The sequence below is a fragment of the Apteryx rowi genome, unplaced genomic scaffold, assembly GCF_003343035.1.
Source record: "Apteryx rowi isolate R43461 unplaced genomic scaffold, aptRow1 scaffold_220, whole genome shotgun sequence".
NCBI lineage: Eukaryota > Metazoa > Chordata > Aves > Apterygiformes > Apterygidae > Apteryx > Apteryx rowi.
The window spans coordinates 1296453-1312448 of record NW_020448531.1 but is presented as its reverse complement, the minus strand read 5'-3'; the positions used below and the strand labels follow the sequence as shown (position 1 = coordinate 1312448).

The window sequence follows — 15996 nt, the reverse complement described above, 5'->3', positions numbered from 1 at the left end:
AGCCACCCCGCTGCCTCCCACCGCAGCCCAGCCCGCAGCCCGCAGCCCCTTTGCTGCAATGCCACGGGCAGGGAGCCACCGGGCACCGGAGCCCAGCAGGGGCAGCCCGAGGTGGGTCCGAGCGTCGTCCCTGAGCCCTGGGAGTGACCGCCGGGCCCCGGCAGTGCCACAGAGCCGTGCAGGAAAACCAGCCTGATCCTGGGGCCCTGCTGCATATCTTTATTTAACTCACTATTTTACACCAGCCCCTTCCCTAGCAGAAAGCAGACGGGTCCCAGGGCCAGCCCCGGCATCCGGCTGCGCTGAGCCGACCGGCGCCCGGACATCCCTTCCCAGGGGAGCGGGCAGGATGCGGCCAGGCCCCCCCATGCAGCTCCAGGGCTTGCCGGCAGCCCCGGTCCCCGGCGTGGTGCCTCAGACCACGCTCTCCTGGCAGCTCTCGTCCTCCAGGAGCCGCGTCAGCCTCCCTGCGGGGCCGGGCACCAGCACTGGGTCCCCGCCGGGGTCCTCGTCACTCTGCTCCCTGGCGAAGTGCACGAACACCTGCGGGATGGGAAGGGGACGGTGGTGACGGGGCAGCGCTTGCGGCCCCATCCCTGCCCGCCGCTCCGCTCCGCGGCCCCGGCGCACCTGGTCGAGGGTGGTCTGGGACACGGAGTAGTCCTCGATGTGGCAGGAGCCGCGCTGGGCCGCCAGGACGCCGAAGATGCTGGCCAGGGAGCAGGCGCGGGAGGGCAGCTGGTACTGCAGCAGCCCGCCGTGCCGCTCCTTGAGCGCGACGCCGGGGAAGGAGCGCTGCATGAGGCTCTCCACCGGCGCCAGCGCCGGCCCGGGGCCGCCCACCCGCACCACCACCGTGTAGCCGTCCCCGAACCTGGCGTGGGAAGAGCGGGGGCAGCGCTGGAGAGGCTCTTCCAGCCCCGCTGCTGCCCCGGCAGGGCTGGCTCCCCCTCACCGCCGGAGCCGGCCCCAAGCCCCCGTCCCGGGTTACCGGTTCTTGAGGTGCTGGACGCTCCCCAGGCAGCGAAACCGGCCGTTCACCATGATGGCCATCCGGGTGCACAGCGCCTCGCACTCCTCCATGCTGCCGGCAGGGCAGGCGTGAGGCCCCCGCGCTGCGGCGGTCGGGCAGGGGACCCTCCGCGCTGCGGGACCCAGGCGCGCGGGCGACCTTACCTGTGCGACGTGAGCACCACGGACCTGCCCTCCTTGATGACGCTGAGGATGCAATCCCAGAGGAAGCGCCGGGCGCGCGGGTCCATCCCCGTCGTGGGCTCATCCTGCAATGGCAGCACGGTGACGCCGGGTGGAAGCGGGGCCAGGACCCCCCACCCCCCCGAAGCCGCTGGCCCCCCGGCCCCACACTGACCAGGAAGACGACGGGCGGGCAGCCGATGAGGGCGATGGCCGTGGAGAGCTTGCGCTTGTTGCCCCCGCTGTACTTGCCGGCGGGCCGGTCCGCGTGCGGCCCCAGCCCCAGCTTGGCGATGCCCCACTGAGCCACCTGGGAGAGGAGCGCCGCGGGGCTGAGCGCCACGGGGCTGAGCACGGGGGTCCCGGGGCTCCCGGCCGTGCACCTACCCCCGGCGTCTCCTCCTCCGGGACCCCGCGCAGGCGGCTGTAAAACTCCAGGTGCTCGCGGCCCGTGAGCAGGTCCGTGACGGCGTCGAACTGGGGGCAGTAGCCCATGTTCTGGTGGACGGCCTGCAGGTCGGCGAGCACGCTGCGGGGCGCGGGAAGGGGTGAGCGCCGCGCGGGGCGAGGGCCGGCCCCGGCCCCTCTGCGAGCCCCCGTCCCGCTCACCTGTGCCCTTTCAGCCAGGCCTCCCCCAGCGTCACCTCCGTGTCCCCCGTCAGCATCTTGAAGGTGGACGTCTTCCCGGCACCGTTCACCCCCAGGAGCCCGAAACACTGCGCGGGATGGATGCGGTTAACGGCAAAACCCATCGGCGCCTGCACCCGGCCGGGGAGCACATCCCGGCCCCTCACCTCCCCGGGGGGGATGGCCACGCAGAGCCGGTCCACCGCCGGCGCTTTCCTCCGCCGGTACACCTGGAGCAGGGAGAGAGGGTTACGGCAGATCCCCGGCTCTTGGGGACCCCATTTCCCGCTGGCACGTGCCAGGGGCTTGCGGGAGAGGGGCTGCACCAGGGGACACCGCTGCGGCTGGAGCGGCGCAGGCGGGCGGAGGATTCCCGCTGCTCGAGTTGCAGGGGAAGGAGAGAGCGTTTCCCGCAGGAAGAGCTGCCCCAGGTGCAGCCCCGGACGGGGCAGGGCTGGCCCCCGCCGCTCACCTTGGTCAGGTCCCTGAGCACCAGGACGTCGGTGGGGCGCAGCGTGCCGCCCACCTTGGCGCGCTCCCGGGCCACGTCCTCGTCCTCCTCGCCCAGCGAGGGCAGATGCAGAGCCTGCGGCCTGCGGGCGACAGCGGCAGGGAGCTTTCCAGGACGGCGGTCCGTCGGGGCCAGCGGCCGGCCCCGCGCGGCCCCCCCCTCACCTGAGCCGCAGGAAGAAGCAGTATTGCACCAGGAGGGTGAAGAGGAAGAAGATGACGCCCTGAATGGCCATGGCGAACATGTTCTTCCCTGCCAGATCCCAGCACAGGGGGGACACGAACCGCTTGTCCCCTGCGAGCGGCGAAGAGGAGGGAAAAGGGGCTTTAGGAGCGGGGGGGACGCAGCAGGGAGCACCCTGGGGCCAGCAGCCCCCGGGACTCACCAAACCTCTCGAAGGCATCGGCCATCGCCTGGTTCTTCACCATGTCGATGAGGCCTCGGCCCAGGCAGAAGTGCGGGAAGACGAGGAAAACTTTCTTCAGGATGCGGTTGATGTCGTTGAGCTTCTGCCGGGACAGCAGGCAAAGGCAGCGTCAGGGGAGAGATGGTGGGACAAGCTCTGGGGGCAGCCCGGGGCTCACCTGGTCCACGAAGAGCTCCAGCACGAAGGTGGCCACGCTGCCGTTGATGCCGATGAAGAGGTTGATGCAGGTCAGGGCGACGTAGGCTGTGCTGGGGATGCTGAAGACGAAGGAGGCCGGGTACATCAAGGGCGTGATGGACCAGCTGGAGGGAGAGGAAAACGGGGCTGACCAAAACACACCCCGCATCTGGGGACATGGCAGGGCCACCTGGGAACCGGCCCCGCAGAGCCCCCGGACCCGAGCGCTGATCCCACCCAGCCCCCCCCAGCCCCCTGTGTCCCCCCAGCCCTTCCCCGGGCTCAGCCCCACGGGTGTCTCCACCAGCCCTTCACCCATAGAGCAGCAGCAGCAGGACCAGGGAGGGCAGGTTGGCCGAGGACACGTAGGACTTCTGCTGGAAGCAGAGGAAGATGAGGATGACCAGCAGCGCGGGCACCAGGTAGTTGCACTGTGGGCACGAAGCAGCGAGGAGGGGGGGTCATGAACAGGGTCTGGCCCCCAGAAGCCGCCTGCCTGCCCCGGCGCGGCCCCAGCCCCATCTCGCACCATGTCCCAAGCGAAGTTGCCCAGCCAGTAGGTCACGGGCTTCATGCCGCTGACGAACTGCAAGTGCTTGGCCTTGCTGACCCGCTCCTCGATGAGGAAGAGCACGAAGCTGGCCGGGACGAAGGACATGGCGAAGATCACACAGATGGAGACCAGCACGTCCACCGAGGTGGCCATCCTGCCGTGGAGGGGAGAGGGTCAGCCGGCGGCAGGGCCCCCCCCCCCAGGACCGCCGGGACCCCCCACTCACAGGGCGGCCTCCGAGAGCTGCTCCTTGGTGAGGTTGAGGGGGTGGTTGGTGGCCGTGATGCCGTAGCGCGCCGGGTTGGCCCCCGCCGGCAGCCTGGCCCGCAGCAGCCCGTTGCTGGCCACGTTGAGGAAGGACACCACGGCGTGCCAGCCCTTGTTGTTGAACCAGACCTGCGGCCCAGGGGAAGTCCCGCAGCGCCCTGAGCCAGGCTCACCCCCCCGGGGCTCGGGCAGGGGGGCCCAGCTGCAGCCAGCTCCCCTCCGCCTTGGCCCGCAGCACCCTGCTCCGCTCCCGGAGCCGGGAACGGGGCCCAGGCATCCTGGCTCACAGGAGCTGCTAGACCCAACCCCGTCTCAAGCCGGGCTCCATCCCGTCCTGGCCATTGTAACCACGGGAAGGGGACCCAGGCGTCCGGGCGCTCGCTGCCTGCCAGCCATGGGGCCCTCCTGGACCCACGCGCAGGACCTGACCCCTGCCGGGATGCTCGGCCCCGGGGCCGGGACTCACCTTGATGTTCTTGCGAGTGTCCAGGCCCTCGAGGAAGCGGTTGAGGTTGCCCAGCAGCCGGTCAGCAGGGCTCCCCTGGGGGCAGACTCGAGGGGGTGAGGAGTGGGCTAGCCCCAAGAGCCCTCCCGCTGCCCGGCCGCCCGGCGCAGACCTCCAGCCGTACCGGGGTGACGTTGAACAGTGCCCGGAGCTCCAGGACCGCCCTGTCCACCTCCTCCGCCGACGGCAGGACTTGGGAGCTGCGGGCGCCCAGCGAAAAGCCGCCGTACCTGGGTGTGCAGGGGAGAACCGAACATTTCCAACCGCGCCACTGTTCCCCGCTGCCACCTGCTGCCCAAACCCAGCCCTGACGCCGCGGTGATGGTGCACACCAAAGAGCCAAGGTCGCCCATACGATGCCTCTGCCCGGAGACTCCGCGGGCTCCACCTGAGCACGCGCCCACGGCCCAACCCCACGCGGGACCCAGGCGTCCTGCCTCCCAGCCTGCGCAGAACAAGACCCCGATCTCCCGCTGGACTCACCTGTGCTCATTCACCCACTTCTTGCTTTTCAGCCTGAAAGAAGCAGGGCGAGGGAGGAAACACCAGCGAGGAGACGTTAGACCAACCCCTGCTGCCCACCCCGGGGTGGGGGGGGCCCTGCGCTGCGTCCCCGGGGCCGTGGGACGGGGCGCTGGGAGCGCGGGCGCCCTGCGCTCACCCCTGGCGGATGATCTGGGGGTAGGTTTTCACCAGGTAGTCGGAGATGTTCCTGCCTGTCAGGTTCTGGAGGACGTCGCCCGTGCCCCTTTGCACCTGGTGGGGGGACGGACAGACGGGCCGGATGGACACGCAGCCCCCGGGCCTCCCTGGGGCCATCGCCCGCCCCGTGCACGGGGGCGGCAGGGGTTACCTGGGGCGGCGGGAGCCCCCCGGCCGCGTCCGGGCAGTCGGGCAGCATCCTGTGAGCCCCCGGCGCGCTGCACCGGCAGGAGGGTGACGGCTCGGCCGGCGTCCAGTTCCCGCGCTGCAGCGCTGCCAGCAGGGCCGGGGACACCGGGGGAACGGAGAAGCCGCCGGGGTGGGAGGCTGGCGGGCATGGCCCTGTCCTGGTCCCGGGCACCGTGGGGAGAGAGACCCCCCGTGAGGAGCCTGGCACGGCCCAGGGGCCTCGCAGGTCCCCCCCATCCCTGCGATCCCGCCGCGAAGGTGCCGTAGCATCGCACAGGTGGCACCGCGGGAGCAGCTTGGGAAGGGCCCCCAGGGAAAACGCTGCCCCTCTCCGTGCCAGGACGAGGGGTGCAGGCTGGGGGGCAGGACAGGAGAGGGGGTCCGGCCGCAGCCGCTCTGCGGGAGCCAGGCGTGAGGCCGGGGTCCGAGCCCCCCGCGCCGCCCCGTCACTCACTCCTCCCCGGCGTCCTTCATGCACTTGGTGCCGAAGCCCGGCTCGGCCAGGAGCGCGCCCAGGAGCCGAGCCGAGTCGGGGTCCCCCGGGGCGTCGTCGCTGCAAGGACGGAGCAGGGCAGTGAGAGGGGGCAGCGGGGCCGGGGGCAGCGGGGCCGGGGGCAGCGGGGGCCGGGCGGCGCTCCTGGGGGGACCCACCTGAGGAAGGTGAACTGCTGCCCGTACATCCAGGGCTCCAGGCGCAGCGGCGGGTACTTCCCGAAGGGCGGCACGATGAGGCTGAAGAGCAGCGCGATGCAGACGAAGACGGCCGGCAGGACGATCTGCGGGGGGGCAGCAGGAGGTTGGGGGGGGGCAGGGTCTGCTCTGCTCCCCCCACCCCCAGCCCAGCACGGCCCCCCGGACCGCGGCGCCGGCCCCTCCGCGGTACCTGCGCGAAGAAGCCCCGGGTGCTGCGCCGGGCGTGCAGCAGCCGCTTGATGAAGAGCGCGCGGAGCTGCTGGCGGGTGAGCGCCCAGCCCGTCACCCGGCGGGACCCCCGGCCGGCCGCGCCGCGCAGCAGGTCCGTCTCCCGCGGCTCCTCCGCTGCGAGGGCAGAGATGGCTCCTTGTTCCGGCTGCCGGCGCCAGCCCGGGGCCGAGCCGGGTGGCGAGGGCAGGGGGCTCACGCGGGCAGCGGGACGGCCGCGGGCGGTTTGCTCGCATTGGGGACACCCCCAGCCCACCCCAGCTCCTACCTCTCCTGGCTCCTCGGACTCAGAGTAAAGGAGAGAGGAAAGAAGTGTTACAGCCGCGCCAGACGCGCCCGCGCAGCAGCGGTTAGGTGAAGGGGGAGCCCAGGGCGGAGCAGACGCTGCAGACTATTGCAGACCCTCCCCGAATTCCCACCGCTGCCCCCACGCCAGCTCTCTCCAACCCCAAGAGACAGTGCCCGGACATGTTCCCAGGATTTCACACCCCGTCCCAACCCCTGCTCAGGGCCAGGCACCCCCAGACCCGCCACCAGCCCTGCTCCCCTCCCTTCCCAAGCCCCCAGAGCTGTCCCAAGGCTGGTGGCAGCCGAGATGCTGCTGCTGCTGGAGTTTCCCGGACCACATGCCAGGTCTGATGCCATGCACAGCCCTGGCGCGGCCAGAGGGATCCAGCGGAAGGGATGGGCCAGTCGGGGGGGCTCAGCGCCCGCCTGGCCCCACTTACCCAGCTCCCCATCGGCTGCTTCCACATCCCCGTCCTTGCTGGGGATGGCTTCTCTCCCCGGCCGGGAGGCTCTCCTGATGCCTGACGAAACACGGTGCAGAGCGCCAGGGTGGGATGGAGGCCACAGCCGGGGACATGTCCCTGCACCCAAGGGTGCTCCTGGCAGGGTCCCCAGCCCCGGGGAGGGCAGGGGCGGTGCTGGACGCTGCGTGCTCCCATGCAGAGCACAGGGACACCCGCTCCCAGACACCGTTGTCCCTGCTCCGGCATCTTCCCGCACTGCCAAGTGTCCCCCCTGCTCCCCATCCTGCACCCCGGTGTCCTGAAGCTCAGCTCTAGCTGGGGCGACACGTTTTACCTGCCACGTCGATGTCCACCCCCGTGTCCTCGGCCACCTTCAGAAAGATCTGAGAGAGATGGGGCATTAAACACGGCCACGAGTGCCCACCACCCTGGCAAGGCAGAGCCCCGAGGCTGCAGGCTGCCCCAGACCAGCGCAGGGCAGATGTTCGGTGGCCAGGGACACCCTGGAAGCCTTGGCAAAGCCCAAGGTCACCAGCCCAAGGTCACCAGCTCCTCCAGCCCCGGCAGCCGTCCCTGGGTACCTCTTCCAGGGTGGTGTTGGAGATGCCGTAGCTGGAGATGCCCAGCTCCCCCAGGCGGGCGTCCAGCTCCCGGAAGAGCTCCGCGAACGCCCCGTCCTTGGCGCCGCTGTAGGGCAGGACGAAGAGCAGCTCATGTCCGATATCTTCCACCAGCCGGGAGCCCGGGACCAGCTTCTGGATCAGAGCCGAGAGCTGGGGCACATCTGGGGGGACAGGGAGGGCTGGGAACCTGGGGCCGGCACCGGGGTCTGGCACAGGAGCCGGCGCTGTGCCCTGCACCCGGGCCTGGGGGTCCTGGGGGCTTTGCAGGGGGCAGGGGAGGACGGAGCTGCTCTGGGAGCGCAGCCCCAAGCCCGCAGCGGGGCAGGACGCAGGGGCGAGAGGCACCCGCGAACCCCCCGGGGGAGCACCCGGGAGGGTCGCCCTGGGATGAGGGCGCGAGGGAGGAACAGGCTCCTCACCCACGGCGCTGGCCTCGCTGTCCCGCTCGCTGCCCAGGCCCGTGTCGCTGCTGCGCTCCGAGTCGCTGTTGTCCTGCGGGAGAGGGCGGCCGGAGCGCGGGATGCTGCGGCAGGGTCGGATACCCGGAGGGGCCAGCCACCCCTCAGCTGGCGCTTGGCGCTGGGGGACCCACCTTTCTGGCGGAGCCGGGAACGCTGCCGGCGCTGCCGCCCGGCTCGACCCGCTGCCGCTTCACCAGGGTGAGGTAGTAGCCGGTGCCCAGCCTGGCCTTGAGGAAGAGGGGGGACCCGCAGCAGCAGAGCCGGCCCTGCGAGATGATGGCGATGCGGTCGCCCAGCAGGTCCGCCTCGTCCATGTAGTGGGTGGAGAGGATGATGGTGCGGCCTGGGGGCAGAGCGCGCGCTGCCTCGGGCTGCCTCGTCGCCCGGCACCCGGACCCCCCCCGCGGATGCCTCCCCACGGCTCGCAGCCCCCAGGCCCTGCCTCCGTTTCCCCAGGGCTGGGGATACGGGATACGTGCACAGAGGGGGAAGAGGAGTCCCCGGCCCCCCGGCCCCGACCTTTGCGGTACTTGAGCAGCAGCTCCCAGATGCTGCGGCGGGAGTAGGGGTCGACGCCGGCCGTGGGCTCGTCCAGGATGACCACCTTGGAGCCGCCCACGAAGGCGATGGCCACGGAGAGCTTCCGCTGCATCCCGCCTGCGGGGCCGGAGGGAGGGCGTCGGGGGCGGCCGGGGACGCGGGAGCCGCCGCTCGGCCCCGGTGCGCCCCTGCTGCCCCCCGCACGCACCCGAGAGGCTCTTGGTCTGCTCCCGGCGCTTGTGGGGCAGCCCCGTGTCCCGGATCAGCTGCTCCATCTCCGCCTTCACCTGCTCCTCCGAGAGCCCCTTGAGCCGCCCGTAGAACCAGATGTGCTCCTCCACCGTCAGGCTGCGGCGGGCAGCAGCTGAGCTCCTGCCGCCGGCCACCGCTGCCCGCCCGGACGCCGGGGCCCGGCCCCCGCCCGCCCCCGCCCCGGCCCCTGCCTACATGTTGAAGAGCACGTTGTGCTGGGGGCACATGCCCATGGTTTTCCGGATGCTGTCGATGTCGGAGCGGATGTCCCAGCCCAGGATATAGGCGGTGCCGGAGGTGGGGGGCATGAGGCCGGTGAGGATGGACCTGCAGGTGGGACCATGGGAAAGGGGAGCGCAGGGGAAGCAGGACTCATTCGTGGTGGCCAGCGTCCCCCATCCTATACGGGGTGCCTGGAGCTTATCCTTGGGGGTTGGGGCAGGGGGACAGTCACGCGCCAAAGCTGGGGCAGATCCGGGCTCAGGTCCCATCTCCAGGAGCACAGCCCGGCCCCGGGGCGCCAGCGGTCCCCCCCGCGCCTGGCACCCCCGGCCCGCGGGCTCACATGGTGGTGGTCTTGCCGGCCCCGTTGTGGCCCAGGAAGGAGGTGATCTGCCCCTCGTAGAAGTCCAGGCTCAGCCCGTTGACGGCCACTCGGCTGCTGCTGCGGTAAATCTTCACCAAGTTGCGGATGGAGACTCCCGGCTGGAGCTGGGCTGGTGGCTCCTCCACCAGCACTGGAAGCCACCGGAGGGTCACGGTCGCGGGGCTGGTGCCCTTGCAGCGGGGCAAAGCCCCGGCATCCCGGCGGGAGCACCCGAGCCCAGCTCCAGCGCTCCAGCCGCGAGGCTCCGGGGGTGGCACGGGGCAGGAGCTCACCTTGGGATGCAGCCAGGGGGCTGGTGGGGTACGGGGGGTGCCTGGCCGAGGACTCCTCGCCGCACCAGTAGCTCCTCAGGAAGGGGAAATTCCAGGGCTTGGGGATCCCGTACTGACCTGCAGCACGGACAGGGTTGGGAGCGCCGGGCTGAGCGGGGCCAGGGCCGAGACGGGGGCCGCGGGGCTGCGCTCACCTGGGAAGACGCCCTCGACGTACCAGGTGGCCAGGCCGTAGAGGCCGGCGTCCAGCAGCAGCAGAGCCATGGCCGTGGCGAAGTTGTAGGGGTCGCCGGGCACGGGGCTGGCGCCCAGGTTGTGCCACTGGATGCCAACCCCCTGCTCCTCGTAGAGCGAGAAGTACTCGCAGCCGAAGCCGAAGGCCACCGGCGACAGGAGGCTCTGGCGGCGGCAAGCATGGCGGCGTGGGTGGAAAGCCCGGCCCCGGGGCAGGAGGGGGATCCCGCACCCCGAACCCTGCACCGGGCACCCGCAGGGCAGCCGGGGCTGCTCACCATGAGGACGCGGAGCGGGAAGGTGATGTGGTCGCGCCAGGCCACGCACAGCACGTAGGGCAGGTAGAAGGAGAAGTAGATGATGCCACCGCAAGCCGAGGCCAGGTTGGCGCGGAGGAAGAAGGTGCTGATGAGGAAGCACTGGCAGATGGTGGCCACCGAGAAGGTGCCGAGGAAGAGGAAGATCACGGCGGGATTGCTGTAGGGCAGGATGTTCCCCAGCTGCAAAACGAGGGAGGTTGGAGCCCGCAGAGCCCCCCCACGCTGGCTGCCAGCCCCCCGTGCTCCCCACGTCACCCTGGCTCTGTCCCCCATGCCCGGCTCTGCAACGTGCCTTGAGGATGAGGACGAGAAAGGCCGAGCTGAGGAGGAAGGGGATGAAGCTGCTGAGGAACCAGCTGAGCCAGAGGATCCCGCTGCTCAGCCCCATGGTCTTCATGGTCTCCTTGAGACGCGCCTCCTTCTCGTGCACCACCCCCTTGATGATCATGGCCACGGAGTAGATCCAGGCCAGCGTCATGAAGAGGGGCAGCGAGCGGTTCAGGACCCGCAGGAACCTGCGGGAGACAGCGGCGGCCCTTACCATCCCCGGCCCGACACCCGCCGGCCGGGGACACGGTGGGCTGGGGACCCCCCGCTGCCCACTCACGCGTCGTCCACGTAGCAGGGGTAGGGCATTTGCTGGAGGTACACGCCGGTGCGCGGGGCGCCCCCGGTCTGCACCCGCACCACCGCCTGCTCCACCAGGTCCTGCACGTAGACGAAGCCGCCCCACACGTAGCGCAGGTCGCTGAAGGGGTCGGCCGCCGGGCCCGGGTCCCAAAACCTGGGGGCAGAGCAGAGCGCTGGCGGGGGGGGGGGGGGACGCCCCCCAGCCCGGGCACGGGACGCAGGGATGGGCATCCCCCGACCTGTCCTTGATCTTGTTGGTCCTCGTGACGTCGTCGATGTCCATGCGGATCTTGTAGCGGACGTGGGGGGGCAGCGCCTGGGCCGTGGTGTTCGCGGGCGGCTCGAAGACCACAGCGGCCCAGAACTGCCGCTGCTCCAGCAGCTCCAAGGACCTGGCCACCAGCTGCTCCTCGGTGGCCACCGCCTCGATCTTGTCCAGGCAGACGCACTGCGGGCGGGAGGGCAGGGCTGAGCGGGCGCTCGGGGAGCTGGCCGGCGCGGGGGCCGGGGGGGACACGCACCTCCATGAACTGCGCCAGCGTGCCCAGGACCCGGTCCGCTTCGGCGTACACCTGGTGCCAGGTGAGCCCGGGGCCCGGGGCCGGTCCGGCCAGGAACTCGGCCAGGGCCGACAGGTTCCAGGACGTGCCGTTGAGGAGCCCGTCCAGGAGCTGGGCCGTCCCCGGGACCTGCAGCAGGTCCTGCATAAAAACGGGGGGAAAAGAGGGTTAAAGCAGCTCCCCCCGCAGCAGCCATCCATCCCTGGCCAGCTCCGAGCTGCACCCGCTGCACAGCCCGCCCGGAGCGCCCTGGCCCCGCAGCGCGGTCGGGACACCCATCGCGCCGTCCCTGCTGGGAAGAGGCCCCCAGCCCGGGCTGGGGCCGGCTCCACGGGCACGACGCACCTGGAGGAGCTGCATCTCCAGGCTGCTGTTGAGGAAGGCGTAGATCTGGGGTGCCAGCTCCCGCCACGCGCCCCCCGCGTCCCGCAGCGCGGCCAGCTCCTGGAAGGTCCGGTTCACCTGGACGGGCCGGCGGGTGAGGCAGGACCGGGGGCACCCACTCCCCCCGCAGCGCTCCCCGCGGCGCCCCGCTCACCTCGGCCATGACGCTGTCGGTGCCGGGACCCGGCGGCGTGTACAGGATCTTGCCCACGAAGAGGGGCTTGATGCCCCGCCAGAAGATCTGCGAAAGGGGGTTGGACTCCAGGCTCCGGATCAGCTCTTTGCAGAAGGGACCTGGCACGGGGGCAGAAAGGAGCCCTCGGATGCTGCCCCCGCTGCCTCCCCGCTGGGGAGCCCGGCAAGCCCCTGCCCTGGCCCACGCGGCGCGGCACGGCGCGGCTCCGCTCACTGCTGGCGTTGCTGGGGGCCGCGGCTCTCCGCTCGGAGCTGTTGCGGTCCAGGAAGGCCTTGACGTCGTTGTCCTCGTACCAGTTGAGGGAGGGGATGCGGAGCCCGCCGCCCTCGGGGTGCCCGCAGGCGATGCGGGACAGGGCCCCGAGGGCGCCCGGGAGGGAGGCGCTGCCGTTGGGGGCCGCCAGCGCCCCGATCTCCCGCCGCAGCTCTGCGAAGCTGGTCATGGAGGAGACCTGGGGAGAGCGGGACGGGGAGCAGAGCGGGGCTGCGGGAGCCCCGCCGCAGGGCTGGGGACGCCCGGGGCAGCATGGCACTGCCGGGGACCCCCAGGGGGGGTGCGGGCGGGGGCAGCGGGGCAGCTACCTCCTGCAGCAGGGTCTCAGCGCCCTGCAGGACGGCGGCCAGGGCTCCCACGGCGTCGGCGACATCGTCCGCCTCTGAGCTCAGCCGCTCCTGCGAGGCGACACGATGGGGTGTCACGGCTCCTCCGCAGGGACCCAGCAGGTCTCCGAGCTTGGGCTTTCCAGGGCAGTGGCGGATCCATGTCCTCCCGTGCCCCCCAGCGCCCGAGGGGACTCACCGCAAAGAGCCGGGGGAAATCCACCTGGGAGAGGAAGGCGCGCTCCATGGCGCGGAGCGTGGGGCCGGGCAGGGCGCAGAGCTCTCGCTGCAGGCGCTCCGAGGACGCGGCGTCGCCCACCTCCAGGAAGCCGGCCAGCTCCGAGGCGTTGCAGACCACGGCCTTCAGCGGGACGCGGGTGCCCGCGAGGGAGAGCTGGGGCCGGCAGGAGAGGGCGGTGAGGCAAGGGAGCCCCGCGCCGCCCGCACCCGCCAGCCGCCCGGGCGGCGCGCTCCCTACTCACGACGCGCGGGCTGAGCCGAGCCCCCAGCAGCTCGTCCACCAGCGCCGGCGGCAGGGACGCGTTGGCGCGCAGGAACCGGGCGAAGCTCTCCTCCTCCCTCAGGTAGCCCCTCACGGGCAGGGCTGGCGGGGCGGGAGCGGGGGGTCAGCGCGCAGGGGCCGCGCTCGCCCCCGGGCGCCCGCCCGGCCCGGCCCCGGCGCTCACCCCTCCGCAGAGCCGCGCTGCCCCGGAGCCGGCGCAGGGCGTTCAGGAGCTGGCCCAAGCTGCGCGGGAGCTGCTTCCCCTGGGCGCGGAGCAGCACCTGCCGGGCGTCCGCCAGCAGGCGGGAGAGGCTGCGGGAAGAGGCCGGCAGTGAGACGGGGTCCCACCGGCCCCCGCGTGCCCCCCGGCGCCCGCCACTCACATGGAGCCGTCGAAGTTCCCCACCACGCCGGGGGCCTCGCCCGCCGTCGGGTAGCGGAAGCAGGGGTTGTTCATGTTGCAGATGATGCCCTGGATCCAGGGCAGCGTCCCGGCCGACGGCAGGGCCTTGTTGGGGAAGTGGCCTGCCGAGAGAGGGGGAGACGGGTCCCGGAGGGGCAGCAGGGAGCCCCCAGGGCCCCACGCGCCCCTGAGCGGGGAGAGCCCAGCGCGCCCCAGCCCGCGTCCGCCTCCTCACGCCTGTCACCCCCCGCACCACCCAGGCCCTGCCGGGTCCCGCAGGGCTCCAGCGCGAGGGGCAGCACCCGGGCCACGGGGGCCCCTTGCAGCCCGGCACCGGTGGGTCCAAGGGGGCTGGCGCTGGCGCGGGCGCTCACACTCATGCTGCTTGAACGGCGGGTGGGACTGTCGCACGGAGATCAAGATGAAGAAGAGGAAGAGGGGCCACAGGAGCTCAATGGCCAGCTGGATCTGGAGGGGGAGACCCGCGGTCGGGGCGGAGGGGACGGGAGGGTTCCCCTCTCCATCGGCACCCAGGGCTCTGCCTGGCCCCCGGTGGCTCTTCAGGAGCCCCCCAGTGCGGGCGCCCATCTCACCCTCTGCCTCCGCCGGTAGGTGAAGTTCTTCCAGAGCAGCAGCCCCAGCTGGGTGCCCACGGCCATGGCGGGGGCGCAGGGCTGGCGCTCGGCTCCGGCTGCAGGGAAGAGAGCGGCAGGGTCAGTGCGAGCCCTCGGCCCGCAGAGCCCAACGGCCCTGGCCCGGAGGCTGAGCCCCGCGGATCCGCCGTTGGGCTGCCTGAGACAGGTTGGGCTTTCGCTCGCCCCTGACTCGGGGCTCGCATGCAGGAAAGGGCACAAGCGCCCGGCTGAGCTCCCCAGGGCCCCGCAGCGCCGGCAGGGAGGAACCGGCACCACATTCCTGCCTGCAAAGCTCCTTTCCACACCAAAGCCTTCAAATCCTAGCCTTTTGTAAACCAAAAGCAGCAAAATAGGGCACAAGCTCTAAAAAATCCCTTCCAGGTCAGCATTGCTTCAGGAACAATGAACCAGATTCACGTACGACGCCAATCACGCAACAGCCGCCCGCGTCCCCCAAGCAAATCTGATCCTGGCTGAAGGAATGGGATATGATCCCTAGGGACCAGCCATGGCTCTGGGAGAGCTGGGCAGCCCTGGGGCCTGCCCGTGCCTCGGTTTCCCCATCCAAGGGATGGGGGCGGACACTGCTCCTCCTTTGCAAAGCTCCTCCGGGTCTGGGAAGTGACACTAACGCAACTGCTTTCTCGTGTTACTTTTTCAGCTCCTAGCAGATCCTGCCTACGGGATGGCTGGAAGCAGAGGCAGGAAGGAGCAGCAAGGAGATGATGCCCAGGGTGCCACCGGGCCCTGACACCCCGTTGCGAGGCGCTGCAGGACCAGCTTCTCCCGGCCCCAGGGCTCAGGACCAAACCAAATCTTTCCGGTGAAAAAACAGACCAAGCACCTCCCTCCTCAGTGCCCAGGCTCACCTTTCCCTCCGCTCCCCTCCGGGAGCAGGAAACCCCGTGGTCACGCCCAGCCCTGCGTCCTGGACGCCGCAGCCGGGTGCTGGGCGACGGCGCAGGCGAGCGGCTGCGCAGCCGGGCTCTGCCCCGCGAGGCCGGGCACCGGCTGGAGCCGAGCGGCAGGGCAGGGTCCCGCAGCCCCTGCTTCCGGCACTAATCCGCAAGGATCCTCACGAGGAAATCCTGCTAGTCAGCCTGCAGGGGCTGACATAAGTGGCGCTAAAGCGGGGCTGTGCGGGAGGATTTCTCCGCAGGGGCCACAGGCTATTGAGGGGGCTTTGGCATCCCCCTGGCTCCCCGCCGCAGGGAGGGAGAGCGGCGAGGGCGGCCCGGGCATCAGCTGCTGGGACATGGGTGACGCTGGTGGAGGAGGCAGCTGGGAACCGGGCAGCACCCAGCCCTGACTGGGCGCAGGATGCTGCCGGTGTCTCCCACGGCCAGGAAGGACCCTCTGGCCGGTTCTGCATCACCCGAGCTCGGGAAGGCAGCGAGTCCTTTCCCATTCTTTTTGCAGAAGGAAAAACAGACAAAACACTTGGTATTGCTAAAGGCGAAAGCCAAGCAGCCTTCCAAGGGAGAAATTGTGCTGAGGATCCCTCCGTACACGCTACAGGAGGCAAATACACCATGTCACTGATCACCGCCAGCCTGTCTCCTGGCCTCAGGGGAAAACAGGGACAAGGGTCTGCCCCACGGAGCTGAGCGCCGGGGAGAAACCGAGGGACGGCGGGCAGTGGCGGCAGCCCCGGGCTGCCAGCTGGCCTTGGCAGGGATGCGGGAAAGCCCAGCTCTCCCCCTCCGGTATCGGAGCTGTGTCCGAGACCCCAGAGCCAGAGCTCAGGTGTGTTGTGTCCATCAGCAATTCATGCTGGCTCCTTTCCAGCGCATTTCTGTTTTCTGACCTGGCCTCCTCTATAGCTGCGAGGGCTGGAAATGCAAATACATAATTAATGACCGCAGGGACTCCTGCATCTGCCTGGGCGCTGCCTCTCCACCCCCAGCTGCAAGCAGGGAGCACAGGAGCACCCTGGCCCTCGTCCCCCAGCCC

General features: G+C 70.8%; 1 protein-coding gene across 1 annotated transcript; it reads right to left on the bottom strand.

Moving 5' to 3' along the window:
• Positions 1-223: 223 nt before the first annotated feature.
• ABCA7 (ATP binding cassette subfamily A member 7) lies at positions 224-14093 on the bottom strand. The gene is made up of 49 exons (XM_026064753.1): positions 14002-14093; positions 13783-13876; positions 13389-13530; positions 13190-13317; positions 12986-13107; positions 12703-12897; positions 12486-12575; positions 12118-12355; positions 11863-12002; positions 11670-11786; positions 11286-11465; positions 11004-11212; positions 10742-10918; positions 10427-10649; positions 10093-10314; positions 9775-9979; positions 9581-9697; positions 9267-9438; positions 8897-9028; positions 8658-8797; positions 8429-8566; positions 8041-8252; positions 7868-7940; positions 7407-7609; positions 7160-7208; positions 6802-6882; positions 6036-6190; positions 5804-5928; positions 5607-5705; positions 5115-5310; positions 4923-5017; positions 4745-4777; positions 4386-4491; positions 4223-4297; positions 3716-3885; positions 3466-3643; positions 3252-3367; positions 2917-3061; positions 2718-2841; positions 2497-2626; positions 2294-2414; positions 1989-2051; positions 1804-1910; positions 1582-1723; positions 1370-1504; positions 1177-1280; positions 992-1084; positions 631-874; positions 224-543 (listed from the first exon to the last, which is right to left on the bottom strand). Exons 1-49 carry the CDS (start codon positions 14065-14067, stop codon positions 415-417), a joined length of 6750 nt encoding a protein of 2249 aa, XP_025920538.1. The 5' UTR covers positions 14068-14093; the 3' UTR covers positions 224-414.
• Positions 14094-15996: the final 1903 nt, after the last annotated feature.

Bases quoted from the DNA above. Each gene is read 5' to 3' on its own strand.
- ABCA7 (XM_026064753.1), bottom strand. From the start codon at position 14,067: ATGGCCGTGGGCACCCAGCTGGGGCTGCTGCTCTGGAAGAACTTCACC. The intron at 9,698-9,774 runs GTGAGCGCAGCC...TCCGTGCTGCAG, and splicing joins CGTCGAGGGCGTCTTCCCAG to GTCAGTACGGGATCCCCAAG. The intron at 1,085-1,176 runs GTAAGGTCGCCC...CCCTGCCGGCAG, and splicing joins GTGGTGCTCACGTCGCACAG to CATGGAGGAGTGCGAGGCGC.